Source organism: Astatotilapia calliptera, unplaced genomic scaffold (assembly GCF_900246225.1).
Source record: "Astatotilapia calliptera unplaced genomic scaffold, fAstCal1.2 U_scaffold_1, whole genome shotgun sequence".
Classification (NCBI taxonomy): domain Eukaryota; kingdom Metazoa; phylum Chordata; class Actinopteri; order Cichliformes; family Cichlidae; genus Astatotilapia; species Astatotilapia calliptera.
In genome coordinates, this window is record NW_020535618.1 from 239446 (window position 1) to 258607 (window position 19162).

The 19162-nt window shown below is 39.7% G+C and overlaps 1 protein-coding gene across 3 annotated transcripts in view; it reads right to left on the minus strand.

Moving 5' to 3' along the window:
* Nucleotides 1–439: 439 nt before the first annotated feature.
* Nucleotides 440–19162, minus strand: part of LOC113017234 (putative zinc finger protein 735) — a 28339-nt gene continuing 9616 nt past the window's right edge. Inside the window, exons 1-3 of one of the 3 annotated variants that reach the window (XM_026160389.1) lie at nt 14183–14546; nt 12187–12417; nt 440–3568 (exon numbers count right to left, since the gene is read on the minus strand). In XM_026160389.1, coding sequence (XP_026016174.1) covers nt 2538–3568; nt 12187–12417; nt 14183–14387 — 1467 coding nt within the window. In that variant the 5' untranslated portion in view covers nt 14388–14546 and the 3' untranslated portion in view covers nt 440–2537. Of the gene's footprint in view, nt 3569–12186; nt 12418–14182; nt 14547–19162 lie in introns of those variants that run through there. The other 2 variants (XM_026160391.1, XM_026160390.1) reach the window with 2 other exon arrangements.

Here is a 19162-nt window from a genome sequence, read left to right on the forward strand (position 1 = left end):
CTGAAGACACAGACAAAATTAGTTAATTAATCTGACTATCTGCAATTCATCTCATGTAAACAATAACGTGGCGCACAGCGTGATGTGACAAAAGGCACATACCTTTGACGTTGTGTGATGAACTCTGTATTCCTCGTCCACACATAAACGCAAAAGAGGAGTTTTAAAAATCTCAGTTTTCGGTGATTCGAAACGCCGTTTACGCGTGGATGAAACAGCTGTGTTTTCAAAAGTAGGTGCGAACGTAGCGTAAAAGAGTTAGTAGTTTGTTTTCTTACTACCTGTAATTTTTTGCAGATTACTTGTATTTGCTCAATTGTTTGCTAAATGTTTGAGGTGTGAAATAAACCGCAATGGAGCAGAATATGGGTGTGCGTGGTTGGAGGATGTGTTAGTGCGTGTGCGTGTGTGCGCGCGCGGGGGGCGGCATTTTTCTTGTAAAACAAAGGGGGGCCTAGCAAAAAAAAAGTTTGGGAACCACTGGACTGGGGTACAAAGTTAAAACACAAGTTTCTAGATTTATATAAAACAACATTAAAGAAACAAGGAAAAACATTTGAATTAAGACAGAAAATTAACTTCAACCATCATGAAATGTAAGATCAGGGTTTCTCTGATACAGTTGTAAGAATTAATGCTGAGAGTTCTTCCCTGGTCAATGCCCTGTTCCAGGAAGCGTGTCCAATAAACTCTGAGTTTAAAAAACAAACTCTGAGATGATTAACTCTGTAAGCCTGAGTTTCCTGTTCCCGAACAGTTGATCAAAGTTCAATCAACTCTGAGTTAAGAGTGTGTGTGAGAAGAGAAAGAAAGGTATGGAGCTCAGATACCATAAATCACCATGAGTAAATTAAGAGCTGAACCTCCATTTTGATGGAGTAGTTTGAAAAATACCAACACGTGTCAGCGCTGAAAATAGTTATTTTAAAATAACAGGAGAGGAGAAATTCATTTTCTTGGTCTATTCTGTCATCATCATCATCGGATATTATAAAACTTCATGTAATGTATAGCTACAACTTTTTATACTTCCCATGGTCATTATTTACCCATGAATTAACATATATTACATTAAAATGATCTGAAGTTGAATTTGAAATCTATTCAGGGGTAACCCGATAGCAGCAAAATGACAGAAACTGAAGATAAAAATCGAGATAAACAGATCAGACACAGTTTACTGATGGACGTAGCATCAGATAGCAGCACACAGAGTCAAGTCATTTTATTAAATTACAAAAAATGTTTTTGCCACAATTTGACAATTTCATTTTTTAATGAAATCAAACATTTCAAGCCAGTATTTCATGCATTGATGGGCTGTAGCAACCTCTTTTTTTCTATTGAGATTTCCATAAAAGAAAACAGTAGAGGCAAACGTTATACGCTCGTTTTTAGTGTCATTTTTGTGGTGACCAGGTAGCAGGTATACCAACATCTTAACATCCTCATTTTGTTGTGTCATTTACAAACGCCGTCACGGGAATTTAGGCCACATTGCTATAACGACCCCACCCAGAGTAGGTGGTACTCCAGCGTAATGGAAAAAACACTGAAACCAAGTCGAGTCGAGCAGAGTGGGTACTAGTGAAAAAGGGCTATATGATACCCCAGTGAGATGGATTTGGGTTAGTGTGAATGAAAAATGTGTTTCATTTAAAGTCACAGACTTTAAATCTACCTTACCTTTAAATTTACCTTACCTTTAAAATTACCTTAATTTACCTTTCAAAACATTGTTTGAGATTATTATATGACTGAGTCCTGTGAGTCTGTGAAATTTCAGAATGAAATGTTCAAAACACAGACAGTCTACTGTGTGCATTTCAAACCTGACTTTAAAGTATAGCTAATCCTGTGCTCTATGGGTCTAAAACTTTAAAGAGGACAATGACGTACTACAAAAATACAATAATGTACTCAAAGTTGGCTCTGCTAAGTCAGAGTTGGAAATACAGAAACTAAATTAGTATATGCTACTATATGCTCTTATTCTCAGCTCTTAATAAATCTGCAATAATCGCTGTCCCAATCATGACATTTTTCACTGCACGATTATAAAATCAATCCCAAAAAAACAAAGTTACAAAGCAACATCTAACTGAGAATTTGTAAGAACAAACTTCCAGCAGATTAATGTGCGTTGTTAACAACATTATGAAAGAGGAAATTAACTGGAGTGTCAGTTGGCAGGTTCAGGTGCAGCAAATGGGAGGAGTGACTATGAGTTTCTTACACAAATTCATAGTTTGTTTAAGAAAATCTGCTGAAATCTGTTAGGTTCAAAGAGTTTCTTAACCTGGTGAGTGACACCGAGTTAAAGTTAACTCTCTTTCTCTCCCTCATGTCAGGATTAGCAAACTTGCAGTTGTTAGTTAAACCTGCTTCCTGGAATAGAACCCACATAATACTGACCTGAATATGATTCATCTTTTCACTCAGGTGTTGCAGTGGTTTGACTTCTGCTCAGTGTGAGCTCGACAACCAACACTCTATTATGACTAACAGCTGTCCCACATGTTCTAAGCTTTAAACTTTTAATCAGTATGAATTCTCATGTGCTTCTTTAAGTGTGTCGTCTGGCTAAAGGTTTTCCCACACCTGCTACAGCAATGTGGTTTCTCACCTGTGTGAATTCTTGCATGAGACTTCATTCCTGATTTCTGATTGAATTTTTTCCCACAAGTGCTACAAGAATACGGCTTCTCGCCTGTGTGAGTTCTTACATGAGTTTCCAATGCTGATTTCTGACTGAAACTTTTTCCACAGATCCCACAAGAAAATGGTTTCTCACCTGTGTGAAATCTCATGTGTTTTATGAGTCCTGATGAGTCAGCAAATCTTTTCCCACAAGTTTTACAAAAATACGGCTTCTCACCTGTGTGAATTCTTACATGACGTTGCAGCTCTGAATTCTGATTAAATCTTTTCCCACAGGTGATACAAGGATACGGCTTTTCACCTGTATGAATTCTCACATGACGCTCCAAATGAGACTTCTGAACAAATCTTTTCCCGCAAGTGATACAAAGATATGGCTTCTCGCCTGTGTAACGTCTTATATGATTATCCAATGCTGATTTGTGGCTGAATCTTTTCCCACAGGTGCTACAAGAATATGGTTTCTCACCTGTGTGAACTCTAAGATGTGCACTCAGGTGGGATTGGAAGTAAAATGCTTTTCCACATGTGTCACATTTTAGAGACTTTTCCCTTGTGTCAGCAAGTCTGAGACGTCTCCTCCTCTTTAGTGCTATATTTCTAGCTGATCCTGAGACTACATGCTTGCTTTCTACTTCAGGACAGCTGTGAGAAAGGAGCTGCTCACTGTTTGATTCCAGTTCACTGTGGTAACTTTCCTGATAAACAAGGGTGTCCATGAAGGCATCAGCCTCCTGCTTCAGTCCAAGCTGCTGTCCTTCCTGACTGCCGCAGAGTTCCTCCTGTTCATTTTTAATCTGTGGAGGCTCTGGGTCGTCTTGGTCCAGACTAGAGTTCCTCTCCTGGTTACAGACCTGCTGACCTCTGACAACCTTCTCCTCATCACAGACATGCTGCTGTTGGAGGTCTGAATGGACAAATGAAGAAAAAAATAGTAGAAAAACAAAAATTTGAGAAGATATAGTATAAGCTGAACCATTAGGAGAACTCTACATACTGAACATGTGGCTAATATTGAGCAGTGAAACTTAAAGTGAATGCACTGATTCAAATTGTTTTTTAGTTTTACACCCTTCAAAGATCAGCTTCGTGGATGTCTGTGATGCTGTATATGAAATATAAAGATGCTTGTGTGTTTTCTGTTAAATGAACGCGGATGTGTGGGTACAATTGTATCCTGCTAAGTAGAGGTGAGAATGACCACAGGCTTCATAATGCTATTTTTATTTACTTTTTGCAACATGAATATTGGATATTGCAATAACATGTATTACAGTTTAACACAGTTTTTCAACTGCGATGTATGTTCTCAAACCTTTTCAGTATCCGTTTTATTCCAAATAAACTCCTCTCACTACAGCTATTATTATTATCATTATTATTATTATTATTATTATTTTCTTTCAGCAAAATGAGATTGCCAAGATTACCAACACTGTTACTAAAAGCTGTTATAAATGCTGCCAGACAAAGTCTGTCTTCTATCAGTCTGTGATTGAATGGCGTCAAGTTGACAATTAACTGTGATATATCATTGAAAATCACATGCCTAATCACTGTCTATGCAGACAGCAATTCTTCTTATCCAGGGGAACACTAAGGCATCCTCAAGCCAGCTGTGAGATGTCATCTCTCCAGTGCGTCCTGGGTCTGCCCCAAGACCTCATTCTGGTGGGTCATGCCCAGCTCCTTTTGATGTGGAGGAGTAGCAGCGACTCTATACTAAGCCCCTCCTGGATGGCAAAACTCCTCACCCTATCTCTAGGAGAGAGGTCAGTGACCCTATGGAGAAAACTTATTTCTGCTTGCTTTTATTCGCAATCTCATCTTTTTTGTCAGTACCCAGAGCTCGTGACCATAGGTGAGGGAGGGACATAGAATGACTGTTTTACTGTACGTTCTGCATTTCTTTAGTCTCCCAATCTGTCAATCTCTCGCTTCCCTCATGAACAAGACCATGATATATGTATGAACTCTTCCACTTGGACCAATAACTTGTGCTCACTCAGGCTGAGGACCATGGCCCCCAGATTTGGAGGTACTAATTTTTATTCTCACAATTTCACATTTGGTTGCGACCCACTCCAGTGACAGCTGGAGGCCACCATCTGATTAAGCCAACAGAACCCCATTATCTGCAAAAAGTGAGATTCTGAAGCGACCAAAGTGGAGGCCTTAAGCCAGCTGGCTATGCTTTTAAATTGTATCCATAATAATTCTGAACAGACTCGGTGACAAAGGGCAGCCCTGGTTTAGTCCAACATCTACCAGAAACGAGTCTGACTCATTACCAGGGGTGCAGATAACTGGTACGCATGTGTGACAAAAATTAAGAAAGCGTAGTGACACTTGTGTTACCAAGTGCCTTTGGCGTACTTGACCATGTCATTTAACCTTACACATTTTGCTTGTCACCACCTAAATGTCCAAAAAACAACAGACAATAAGTAGCTTCTTTGGTGTTTCGCCACCAGCTAAGAAATGCTAACCAGAGCCAGTGCTGAAGAAAATACTTTTTCAGAAAAGTTGCCACTGTGCACTAAAATGTGGTGAAAGATTTGCCTCTCTCATCTACATCTAAGAGACAAATCAGGTGCATTTTTAAAGGCCCAAAGAATTGTAACCATCCTTTATTTGACAAATGTGAAAAGGGCAAGGAGCACATGAATGTGATGCGAGTCATTGCTAATAAACAAGCCATCCGAGAAGATATGTGCAGTTGCCCCCTTAACAGATGGCAAGACAAGCGAAATGACGAACAGAGGTAAGCCCTGTTTAATATTTTTCTCCTCGCTTCCACAAAGTTTAACACACACATCCTATGTCTTCATATCCTTCTTTATTGAAGCAGCTAGGTGTAAACGTCAGACGTGCATGTCATTCACTTGAAGGGGGCACACAGATCATGCAGAGCATTGCTCACACCATCAGCGGGGAGTTATGAGCCAAATTGGAGTCTGCTGAATTTGGATCTGAGGACATCACAAAAAACGAGAAGGAAATTGTTTACATTGTGTCCGTGTCCAACAACGGAGACTTTCTTGGACTGACTGCACTGGGTGCTGACCGAAAGACACAGGCCATAACAGATGATTTGTGAGACTTTTCCAGGACACAGGCTTGGATGACTGGACAACAAAGTTGGTCGTTGTGTGCACAGGCTGTCAACATGGGTATGTACAACAGCGTCGTGCTAAAACTCTGGCAACTTGCTGCAGTTGCACATACTGGAAAATTGCATAAAATCAGCTGAATACAACGTTCCTTACTGAGAGACATTTAATCGCTCTGTGGTCAAACTGCTGCAGTTTTTATGCAAAAAGGTGGAGCAAAATACAAAACTGCACTGAAGAAGCTGCGTGACAAAAATGGGATCCCCTTTGTGAAACTGGGCGAGTTTCATAATATCAGGTGGCCTGCATGGACGCATGAAACTGTTAAAAATATTATCAATTGTTAGCCATTAAAATGCAACTGGCTACGAGTGACAACAGTGATTTGTAGCATACATGCTTAACATTGGCAGCATTTTAAAGACCACAACCATTAGGTTTCAGAGGGAAAAGCGGATCATTGGAGAATGTAAGGATGAACTCATCGTGGCCATTGGACAGTTTATCCTTCTGCTTGATAGTGATAGGCCACTATAGGGCACACACTGTTTCTAATGCTCATGCTGACAGACACAAGCAAAGTTACCCGGGGGTAAATCAGATACGACTTCCTCAAGTCATGCAATCATTTCTTAGTATTTGATCCTTCAACATGGCCTTAAGAAAGCAAGTACTCCACAGTTTCAGAAACACAACAGTTTGCAGGATTCTCAAGAAATACGAGGTCACCTTGCAGCTTGACAAAGACACTACTGTAACAGAATGGATGTGATTAAGGCAGGCAGGGAAACGCATGGGAGCCTCTTCTGTGTATGACTTGGTCCATCTCTTGGTCCTTACCTGAGTAGATCACTTGAAAAGTTATCTGCACCCCTGTTTATTACCAGCTAACAGGTGTGCAGGTCCCGTACAGCTTCTAACACGGGCCATTCATCCATATTCCTGAAGCAACCCCCTCAGGACTTTGAGCCGAGTCCCCTCAAGTGGTGCTTATTGACGACGACTCATTCAGACTGACTGCAACATGTTGGCAATCTGTCTGGAGAGTGTCTCTAAGCAAGAACACAGCTTTTACTTGCAAGGGTCCTACAACCTGTGTGAGAGTGACTGCAGTTAGCGCATGTTCAAGGTTTTCTGCATGTTCCAAAAACATCACATCTCTTTGTTTTTTCATTGATTTTTAGGAACGATGTACATCTCAACTTTGTTTCTGAAGATGCCTGAAAACAAGGAGTAAAGGCAACGTTACCCCAGTTGGGGCAGGGATAGCTACTCAGCTACCCCTTAGCTACCCTTGAGTAAGGTACCGTCTCTACAAATCCTTGATTCGCTGAGTGAATGGGTTAAATGCCGAGGACTAAACAATTTCCTACAGGATTAATACAGTATACATTAGGGGTGGGGGAAAAAATCGATACTGTGTAGTATCGTGATATTTTGTTTGCTAATAATGTATCAATACAGGGACAGCAGAAATCGATATGTTGTTACAAAAAAGGTTTTTGTGCTCTGACTTCAGAGCATGTTGATCCTTTTTCTGAGCAAGAATCCTGACATTCCTTACTGTCCAAATGTGTTTAACTTTTTTTTGGCAGCAATAAACATGACAGTTTACTTATTTTAATTTAAGACATGTTTTATTTTAATTAAGTTTAAAACTTTTTTATTTAATGTAAAATTATATTTTGTTTTAATTTACTTTCAAATTCTTCAGTTGCTGAATGGGCTGCATAGTTTTCATAAATTGCATAGTTCAGAATAGCTATAATTGTACCAGATGGTTGCATTCAGTTAAGTTGGACTAGACTGTAATACAAACCGTTCAGTTTGTCAACAATAAAACTGACTGAAATGAGAGAAAGACTGAGTGTGAGACTTTGATATTAGATAAAATGAATATTGATAAAGTTTACCTTTATGTACAGAATCTGAATATCGCAAAATATTTTTAAAAATTGCAATAATATCGTATCGTGCGTTAAGTATTGTGATAATATCGTATCGTGGGATGTGTGGTGATTCCCACCTCTAGTATACATAGATTTAGAAAAGTAACAACCCTCTCTTGCCAAACAATGTTAGCTCATTATGTTTTTTGCCTTAAAAAAACAAAGTGGATGAAATAAAAATTGATTTCAACTAAATAGAGACAAAACTGAGATTCTCCTGTTTGGAAACAAAGATCCATGATTACAACTTAATTCACATCTTGAATCTATAGGGCACTGAAGACCTCAACCTGGTTGGAAAATTTTGGTGAAATCATAGATGAGGAATTTAGTTTCACTGACTGTATCACAAGGCTGTATCATGGAAATAATTTCTGTCTTTTTTCTGTTGTTTTTGGTTTTAATTTAATCTTGTAAACCAACTTGAATAACTTATTTGTATTTGAGAGGTAATATACAAATACATTTCCCATAACAGAAAGAGATACATTCATGCCGCTTATTAAAGTTGGACCTTGAGGAAGAAAGGATGCCCAGGTATAAAATCTTCATGCAGAAGAGATAAGTGGTCCTTCCCAGTTCAAAAGACTGGATCTAAGGCTACGTTCACACTGCAGGTCTTAATGCTCAATTCCGATTTTTTGATCAAATCCGATTTTTTTGTCTGCTTGTTCACGCTAAAAAAAAAAAAAAGTGACATCAAACACGCTCTAGTGTGAACCCTCAAAGCGGCCAGCATGCGCAAAAGAAGACGTCACACACAACACGCTCTGTTTAGACCCAGAGCAAAAGTATTGTTTGGCTGTTTCGGACTTTACGTTTCCCAATTTTGCTTTAAATTATAAAGTTATTGTGTTATTTACATATCGCCTAATAATGATCCTTATTGCTGTTTTAGAGGAGCGGTGCTTCAAAGGATAGTTGCAGATTTCTGTCAGAATCTGCAGATTATACAGTACAAATAAAATGTTCACGTTTCTCCAACATTGTCTTCCCAACAGTTTCTCTGGATGGGCAGGAAGCGTTCACAATGTCTTCTCCGGTGCTGATAATTGGTATCTGTCTCGTGTCAGTGACGTACAAGACGGATTTCATGCGACATGACCGTTCAAACAGCAGTCGCTTTCTAAAACATCAGATACGTATCGGATTCACAGCCACATATGAAAGTGACCCAGATCTAGGGTTGCAAAATTCCCGGAATTTTCAAAGATGGAATCTTTCCATGGGAATTAACGGGAATCTATGGGAATAAACGGGAATTAACGGGAATTTATGGGAATAAAGTGGGAATTTTCAAAATTGAAGGTTGGCTCTTCTTAGGGAACTTAAATATAGTTGAGGAAAGTATATTTTAGCATAATATTGACAAAAACAAACAAATGCAATTCAAATACACTTGAATATCCATGCCATTCCTTAATCACATGTACAGAGCACAAGCTTGCTGCATGGCTATTGTGACCACCTACTGGCACTGTGCATGCCTCCATCACATGTACACATGGACCACACTTTTGAGCCTGAAGGACAAAGAGTATTAAAGGCACACATTTGAGCCTGTGGACTTAACAAGTGAGGTAAGTTTTGATGATATTATGGGAAAATATATTCATTAAATGTTTAAATTGTGAATATCACATAAAATGTATTAATCTGGTAGATAGCAATCTGATAAGATGCTAAATAAAATGCTAGCATCTGATAAGATGCTAAATAAAATGCTAGCATCTAATAAGATGCTAAATAAAATGCTAGCATCTGTTAGATGCTAAATAAAATGCCAGCATCTGTTAGATGCTAAATAAAATGCCAGCATCTGTTAGATGCTAAATAAAATGCTAGCATCTGTTAGATGCTAAATAAGCCATAGCTAGTATAACATAAAGAAGATGCTAGCTTCCTCATTTGGTTGTTTTGTTTTGAAGATCATTCCAGTTGTTTAGCTAGCCTTACTATTTATATCTGTTTATTATCATATTGCAATTGTATTATTACGATCTCTTGCATTGCATTAGCATTTTTACAAGCTCTTGTTTTATTTTACAGAAAAATGCCACGTGCGCTATCTGATGTGTGGAGACATTTTACACCAGCTAATGTACAAGGGAAATCTGTATATATGTGTAAGTATTGTGATAAGACGTACGTGAAGAATGCCACAAAAATGCAGCAGCACATTGCAAAGTGCAAAAAAATTCCTCAAGGCCCAACACATGCAGCAGCCAGGAGTTCTACTCATCTACTGGATGAAGAGTTCAGTCGAGTTCAAGCAAAGGTGAAACAGACCATTGACCAAGCTGACTGTATTTCAGTCATCTCTGATGGATGGTCCAATATCAGGGGACAAGGAATTATTAACTACATAATCACCACTCCTCAGCCTGTGTTCTACTAGAGTGTAGACACAAAGGAAAACGGACACACAGGCCAATACATTGCAGATGAGCTAAAAGTGATCATCAATGACCTTGGACCAGATAAGGTTTTTGCACTGGTCACTGACAATGCAGCCAACATGAAGGTTGCCTGGGCACATGTGGAGGAGACCTACCCTCATATAACTACTATTGGCTGTGCAGCCCATACACTAAACCTTCTCCTAAAAGACATAATGGCACTAAAAACAATGGACACTCTGAATAAGAGAGTGAAGCAAGTTCTGAAATATGTTAAAGGCAAACAAGTAACTTCCGCTACATTTCTGTCAAAGCAAAAGTTAAAGAACAAGAGTACTACACTGAAGCTTCCCAGCATAACGCGATGGGGTGGTGTTGTTATCATGTTTGACAGCCTTCTGAAGGGAAAGGAGTCTCTGCAAGAGATGGCCATATCCCAGTCTGTAGGCATCGACAGTGACATCAAGAAGGTCATCTTGGATGATGTGTTCTGGGTATCTAGAGTATCTAGCAGTCAGAAAATCCTCAAACCTATTGCAGCAGCAATAGCGAAGATAGAGGGGGCTGGTGCCATCTTGTCAGATGTCCAGTGCCTTTTTGCAGAACTCAAAGAAGAAATCCAGACAATTCTGCCCACTTCCCTACTACTGAAAGCAGAGGAAACGGCTGTGGTCAAGTCATTGGAACAGCGGAGGGAGTTCTGCATGAAGCCAGTGCATGCAGCAGCATACATGCTGGACCCCAAATATGACAAGGGCATACTTTCTGGGGAAGAGATCAACGGTGCCTATGCGGTCATTACAGCCATGTCTGACCACCTGGGTCTCGATAAAGGCAAAGTTCTAGGCAGTTTGGCAAAGTATCGAACAAAGCAAGGCCTTTGGAAAGGGGATGGAATATGGCAGTCATGCCAGCACATATCTGCAGCCACCTGGTGGAAGGGACTATGTGAATCTGAGGCCCTTGCACCTGTAGCCTCCATTCTCCTCCAAATCCCACCATCATCAGCTGCCTCCGAGCACAACTGGTCACCGTTTGGGAACACCCACACAAAGGTTCGCAACAGGCTCACAAATGTGAGAGTGGAAAAGCTGGTCGGCATTCGGGCAAACCTACGGCTCTTTGAGCCTGACACAGAGCCATCCTCAACAAGGCTGGAAAGTGATACTGAAGAGGAAGACTCAGAGTTGGATGCTGAGGAAGTGGACATGTTGTTGGATGATGATGAGGTCCAGGAAGAGTCTATTGACTGAGCAAAAATGAGAAAAGAGGATTGCTTGAAGGAAGATTTGCATGTTTAATGGGACGTTTTGGAGGATAAGTGGCATTTTTCATTTAACCTTTTGAATGGGACTTTGTGGAGATTTTTGGACAGGGGGCATTTTTGAATGAGCGGGGTTAGGGGATGGTAATATTGAACTCAACATTTCTGTTTTTATTCATCCATGAAACAAGTTATTGAAACGTGTTCTATTCTACTGTACTTACAAATAAATCTGTTTAAATATCTGTTGAAAACATTTTGCATGGAGGTTTTCTTATGATTTCTGTTTATATTTATGCTTGGAAATAATATATTCCCAGTTAGTTCTCCTAAATTCCCATTAATTTCCATAATTCCCATTATTTCCATGGACAGTTTCCAATATGGAATATTTCCAAAATTCCCAAGCTTAACTTACCATGGAAATTTACCGGAAACTTTTCGGAAATTTACCGGAAATTTTCCGCCCCTTTGCAACCCTACCCAGATCGGATTTGAAAATATGATTGGATATGGGTCGCAGAGGGTCAGAAAAGTCGGATTTGATGTGCTTTCGCCTGCAGTGTGAACGTAGCCATAGAGTTCACAGTTGGTAATTCCAGCAGAGACACCAGGGGCATCTGTTTAAAATGTGCTAAACAAATAAATTTCCCTTAACAGAAAGAGATGCATTCATGCTGCTTATTACAGTTGGACCTTCAATTCTTCCTGTGCCTCTAAAAATAAATGTAACTTTAAACTCCAATTAGGATCCTACATGACTCATATTCATTGTTATTACGACAATCAGTTTTACATACCTATTCTGTGTAACTTTATCTCAGGTTTGCAGATGGTCCCCAGCAGTCTAATCTGCTCTTCCCTGGACCAGACGATAATGCCTTCATCTTGCTTCAGTCCAAGCTGCTCTCCCTCCTGACTGCTGCAGAGCTCCTCCTGTTCCTCTTTAATCTGTGGAGGCTCTGGGTCCTCCTGGTCCAGACTGGAGTTCCTCCCCTCCTCTTCATTGCAGTCACGTTGTCGTGGGAAGTCTTAAGCAACAAAGAAGTACAGAGTCAAGGTCACAACTGTGATGAGTTTTCACAAATATTTTACAAATGTGTGTCAAAGCCTGAATAAATAGTGATAATTTAAACACACATTTTTACAGAGACAGTGAGCCAGGGCTCTAGACTAACTTTTTGCCATCGGCGCAGCAGTGCATCTTTAAAAACTTAGGTGCACTGGCACAAAAGTTAGGCGCACTCAAATATTTCAACCACTTAACACCGCAGTTTTACATGTGCACTTTTTTGGGGGGGGAAGTTGCAGTCCATACAGACAATATTCATTTCTAAATTATTAACTAACAATCTTGTACTTAAAGTGCTTTGTCAATATTGTAGAAAATGTTAAACTTAATCATCATCTTGGCCTCCTCTGACGACCTGTTTGTTGCTGTCTGCTGCTGAAAGGCAGTGGGGAGAGTGGACACTTGGGCAGTGCATTTATTGCAGCATATAATGTGTTTTCTGGATACACTGTGCTTTTTCAGTATTCAAAGACAGATGGCACCATGTCAGAGCTGGCTATGAACTTCAGACGGATCAGGCCTTAACTTAACAAAAAAGTTATCAATAGTTATTTTCATCTTTTCTTATTACCCACAGCTACATCCCCTTCTGTCGGGCCTCACTAGGGCTGCGTATCATCATCACTGATTTCAATAATCCATTCAATTCTGGTTCTCAAAGTCCTGATTTGATTCAATTTAGCCTCAGACAGTCAGAAATATTATAATTCTGATCATTTATCAGTACGGATACATGTGAGACTTCATCAGAATTGTGAACATCACAGCAGATGCTTTTGTGTCAAAGTAACTGAGAATAAAACACAGAAAAACAAGAAGGAGATTTTTCTGGCCTGGCTTTTTATAGCAGATAACCTTAAAAATATTCTGTAATTTTGCATAATTTTAAGAAGTTTAAATTTCTTCTGTATTGAACAGCAAAAATTAGGCTTTAAGTGATCGCACCACTGAAAATTTTGGTCGCATTTGCGACCACATTGCTCGCACTCTAGAGCCCTGTGAGCTCAGATCACACCATCACTGGTGTCACAGTTGTGTCAATCAGATTAAATAAAATGTGTAAATATTGAAAAAATATATAGTCTTGTGGTTTCTAGTCAATATGATATCAAGTTTGATTCAACAAGAAGAGGTTTTAATTCACAACGGTGACCATGAACATGCACCAGTCCAACATAGTCCATCACTGGACACTGAACCACAGCACTGATAAATACCCAGTTTAACATCTTCTAGTAAAGCCACTGTATCTTCAATCGGACCCTGAGCACTTGTTTTCACTTAGGAGACACATTTAGACATCATACTTTGCTTCAGTGATTGTTTTCTTGCTTTTGCTGCAGATGTAAAGACATTATTTATAGACGTATTTGTAACATGGACAGATTTTGTTCTGATACTTTGGAGAGTCTGTCACTGTGTGAGTTCACTTTGAGGCTGTTATAAAAAATAAATGGAATAAACAGTTGGTGTGGACGCTCATCTTCATCAATGTTAGTCAGCAGACAGTTTTCACACTGTCTCATTAAGAGTGTGTGTGCTCTTCCTCAACTATCACCGTTTGCTCCTCTGAATTCATCACCAAAGTAACAGCTGCCTGCTCTCAGCTAACATCAGCTTAGAGAAATCCTGGAGATGCTGATAAACTTTCAGATTTATCACCAATCAACTAAACACTGAAGAATCTGAGCTTGAACAGCACAGAGATAAAAACATGTCCATACCTGTGATGTGTGAGTTTCTGTCGGGTTTCCGGCTGATATCCAGCAGTCTGTGCTGACGGTTGATCTCCTCCTCATACTGGACGATGGTTTTTTGAACCTCTGAGAAGATTTCTTCACAAACAGCAGTTAGTCTCTCCCTGATGAACTCTCTCAGATACTGAGCTGAACTCATCGCTGCTTCCGCTGAGCGGATCGATACAAGCATCGACACCGGTATCAGATGGATATTAACGTCATAAGATCAGTACTTTAGTTTGTGTTTTTCCTCTAAGTTCAATCAGCTTTATCAAACAGCGGCCATGTTGCGGACGTACTTCTCGCTCCACCCAGGTCCGCCGTGAGTTTGCGCTCGTGCGTCACGTGACTCAGGGAGCCACGCCGATTTGTTGAGTAGTAATGCCGCGTTCCAGATGCCTCGGATCTCGGGAGTTACGTCACTCCTGAGTGAGAGCATTCAGATAAAACAGAATCAGTTTAGCAAGGTAGAGCCATTCCAGTGTCGATAGCAGTAAGACCTGATACTTATTTGTTGTGCTTAAAAACACATTCAGTGATAGAGCCTGTTCACTTCTCTGCGTATGACTAATTGAACGAGTTGCAGAGCAGATTGAAAGTTTACAGTTCTAATTTTGTTCACATTCAGTCCCGCCTTCTTGGATTGTTAAATCGTTTATGTTGGTCTACTCTGACTTTCCAAGTGTGAAATCCGATGTAAGGGGCCCTCCACAACACATTTCCGACAGAGAACTCGGGATTTCCGACTTTAAACCTATGCACCATGTCCATTATTATTATTTATTTATCAACAACGGCGGCTCGTGAGTTGTGTCTGCATCCTTCAAATGTCTATTTCGGAAGTGAATTATTAAGTAAGGGATTCCATGTCACTCAGTTATCTAGTTAATATAAATGTAGCGAAGGGTAAAGCGAGGCTTTGTGAAACACTGTTTCCATTCAACATAGCACGATAAAATGTGATGATGTTAAAAACACGAAACTGTGAATGTAATGAACTGTGTGTTTCAGTAATACTATTTTCCAGTGTTAACCTAAATGACAGCCACACACACACATACACACTTTGTGGATTTGAATGTCACCTACTTTTAGGTAGGTTAAGCTTAGACCTTAGTAACCTCCTTATGCTTAGGTAAAGTGAATAACTGAAGGTTCAGTAAAAATGAATACATTTGTCATATGCAAAAATATTTTTCAAAAACATTTCTTTGGGGTTGAGCTATTCTACAGTATCTACCTCTACAGTGACATCGGCAGTAGGGTACTCTGGGTTTGGTCTTATTGTTTGTTATTGTTACTGAAAGAACAAACAAATATATTATATATATATATATATATATTCATGATTGCAGTTTTCAAAAAGAATATTATTATTAAGCTTCATTGCAGCACATCCGGCATGACTCATTTGCAGTAGACATTTAAAAATTTGTAACAGCTCAAGGATTCAAATTCTTGTGACATTTTTAAAGATTAGACCTCAAAGACATTGCGTTTACTTTGAAGATCATAAACGTCAGAGGCAAAAAGTGGTTAAATGGGTTGATCTAGCCTTCAGATTTGTGTCACCAGATGTTTCCACCTCAACCCCATCAGATGTCCTCTTCTGTGACAGTGGGAAAACAAGATGACTGCAGAAATGTTGATTATCTCTTTTTGAGGCTTTTGATACACATACAAAAATGATTTATCTCAGACTGAAAAATGACCATGTTCAGGTACATTTAAAAATACGTGTCTTGATTATTTCCCCTTCAGATCTGTGAAATGTGTGTGGATTTGTTTGAAAGTGTTCCAAACTTGAAAACTTTTTATTAGCTTATTAAAACCTTATTTACTTTTTGAATTGTATTTTAGATTTTTTATAGTAGAGATTATTTGAATATAGAACTTTTTATCTTTTCACGATGAATTAGTACATTTTGAATTTTTTCTTTTTTACCAAGTGCAATAATCACAATATTGTTTTAACATGTTTTTATCTTTTCCCTATTCACCACACTTCCTCAGTATTTTTGGCTGTTTTTGATATCAATTGTATTATAAAAAATGATGACTCAAATTATTGATACTTTTCAAAAGTTCAGACCTCTAAGATGTACCGTTTAGGGTCATATGTTATCAAGAAAACCAACAATCTTCCACAACAACCTGTCTTCTCTGTCTATTTGACTTTAATCAACTCTGCAGTAGCTCCAGCAGAGAAATAAAGACAAAGTCCAGCATAGAGCGGCTGAGTGAATGTGGTCTGGACTCTGTGGAGGAGAGTCATGGTTTCAGAGACGCTGTAGAAAGACAGAATACCTGCTCTGTGATCCAGGTACACTCCTACTCTGGAGGACCGAGGACCTGAGAGGTCAGTTTGGATTTTTTTGTGATAGAATGAATAACTTTTGTTTTCACAAAGTAATGCCCAAGATTTGTCATTGTATCCAAATACACATTCATTTATACTGCTCTTTTGATATTCTTGTATGAGACTGCTACTTCTATTCCTCTAGCGCTCCTCTCCACTCTACCTGATCATAAAAGGTGAATCTGTCTGGATGATCAGAATAACATTGTTGTTCTTTCAACTGTGTTACTTTTCTGTTCCCCTCAGATAATAACAGATGCATATTTGCTGTGTTTGGATCCAGTGTGATTTCATGTGAATGTTTTAAGAATCCAGCTCTGGTCTTTGGCTCAGGTGGTGACAGTAAAACATCCTCTTCAGTGACTGTCAGTGAGATGTTTGTCCATTCCTTTCTCAGAATGTCCTGTAGTTTATCCCTGGTCTCTGACACAGCTGCTGTCACATCCTCAAAGTAGCTCAGAGGACGAATATTGATGCTGGATGAGTGTGTAGACTCACTGAGTGCTGACAGTGAGGGGTAGTTGTGTAGAAACTGGTTGTGATCCTCTGTGTGTGAGAGCTGCTCCAGCTCGCCGTCTTTCCTCTTCAGCTCAGCGATCTCCTGCTCCAGCTTCTCCTGAAGCTCTTTGACTCGACTCACTTCAGTTTCCTGCTGGGATCTGACCTGCTGCTTCACATCAGAGCTTCTTTTCTGGAGGAGACGGATCAGCTCAGTGAACATCTTCTCACTGTCCTCCACTGCTTTATCAGCAGAGCCATTGATGGCCTCCACCTCCTGTTGAAGCAGCTTCACATCTTTCTCTCGCTCCTGGATTCTCTGCTGGATGTTTAGTCGTCTCACCTCGAGCTCCTTCTGCTTCTCAGTCCTTTCTGCTGCAGCTGGGACTGTTTCATGGCCTTTATGTTCATCCACTGTGCAGAGATAACAGCTATAAGATAAAAGTCTAAGGGGGTCCGATCGGGAGACCTTGGGGGCCATTCAGCTGGCCAACGATGACCAATCCACTTTCCAGGAAGCTGTTCATCTAGGAATGCTCGGACCTGGCACCCATAATGAGGTGGTGCTCCATCTTGCTGGAAAAACTCAGGAAACGTGCCAGCTTCAGTGCATAAAGAGGGAAACACATCATCATGTAGCAATTTCAAATATCCAGTGGTCTTGAGGTTTCCATTGATGAAGAATGGACCCACTATCGTTGTACCCCATACCACACCAAACCATCACTTTTGTTGTTCCAACAGTCTTGGAGGGATCCATCCAATGTGGGTTGGTGTCAGACCAATAGCGATGGTTTTGTTTGTTAACTTCACCGTTCACATAAAAGTTTGCCTCATCAATGAACAAAATCTTCTGCGTGAACTGAGGGTCCTGTTCCAATTTTTGTTTTGCCCATTCTGCAAATTCTGTGTGCCGATCTGGGTCATCCTTGTTGAGATGCTGCAGTAGCTGGAGTTTGTAAGGGTGCCATTTGTGAGTAGCTAATATCTGCCGAAGGGATGTTTGATTAATGCCACTCTCCAGTGACATGCGGCGAGTGCTACGCTGTGGGCGCTTGCTGAATGAAGCTAGGACAGCCACTGATGTTTCTTCATTAGTGACAGTTTTCTTGCATCCACATTTTGGCAAATCCAACACTGAACCAGTTTCACGAAACTTAGCAAACAGTTTGCTAACTGTAGCATGGGAGATGGGTGGTCTCGTAGGGTCTCTTGCATTGAAATCTGCTGCAATGACCCGGTTACTGCATTCACCAGATATCAACACAATTTTGATCTGCTCCTCACGTGTTAACCTCTTCGACATGTCAATGGCTGTGAACAAAGAGAAACTTGTAAATAACTCATGAAAGAATAAAGTTACATTGAAACCAAGCACACCATTGTTTTTCTTGTGACATTACCAATAAGTTTGATGTGTCACATGGCTCTCTTCCTATTGAAAAAAACAAAAGTTGTATCCAAGATGGCCGACTTCTAAATGGCCACCATGGTCACCACCCATCTTGAGGAGTTTGCCCCCTCACATATACTAATGTGCCACAAACAGGACTTTAATATCACCAACCATCCCCATGTTATTACGGTGTATCCATATAAATGGCCCACCCTGTATATTCCAGATGTGCTCATGGCACATTAATCCAGAGTCAAAGTGTTTTTTCAAAGAGGAAAATCTTAACTCTCTCCGAGTTATTTCCACATAGGGTTAGGGCCCTACCTGCTTCAACTTTCTTGTCTGGCAAGAACAAGACGTTTGTTCTGTAGAAACTTTTGCTGTTTCCACAAAAAAAATTTTAAACCTACAAAGAGTAAATTGGCCCAAATGGAGGGTGAATGTAAAAGTTGTATTAGAGAACTTAATTGTTTTTGTTAGTTCAGTCATGAAGCAGATTTATTCAGGTAATTTAATTAAAACACAATTTACTTAGAAAAAGAACATTAAAACAAAACTTTTCATTGCAAGTTTACAAGGACCCCCTACCACCACTGGATCCATCATCAGGAATAAAGACAGAAATCTGTGAAAAACTCAACAATACTATGTTATGCTGTTTTCATATATTAGGTAAGAAACCCTCAAAATACATTTAATTAAATTCAATTTT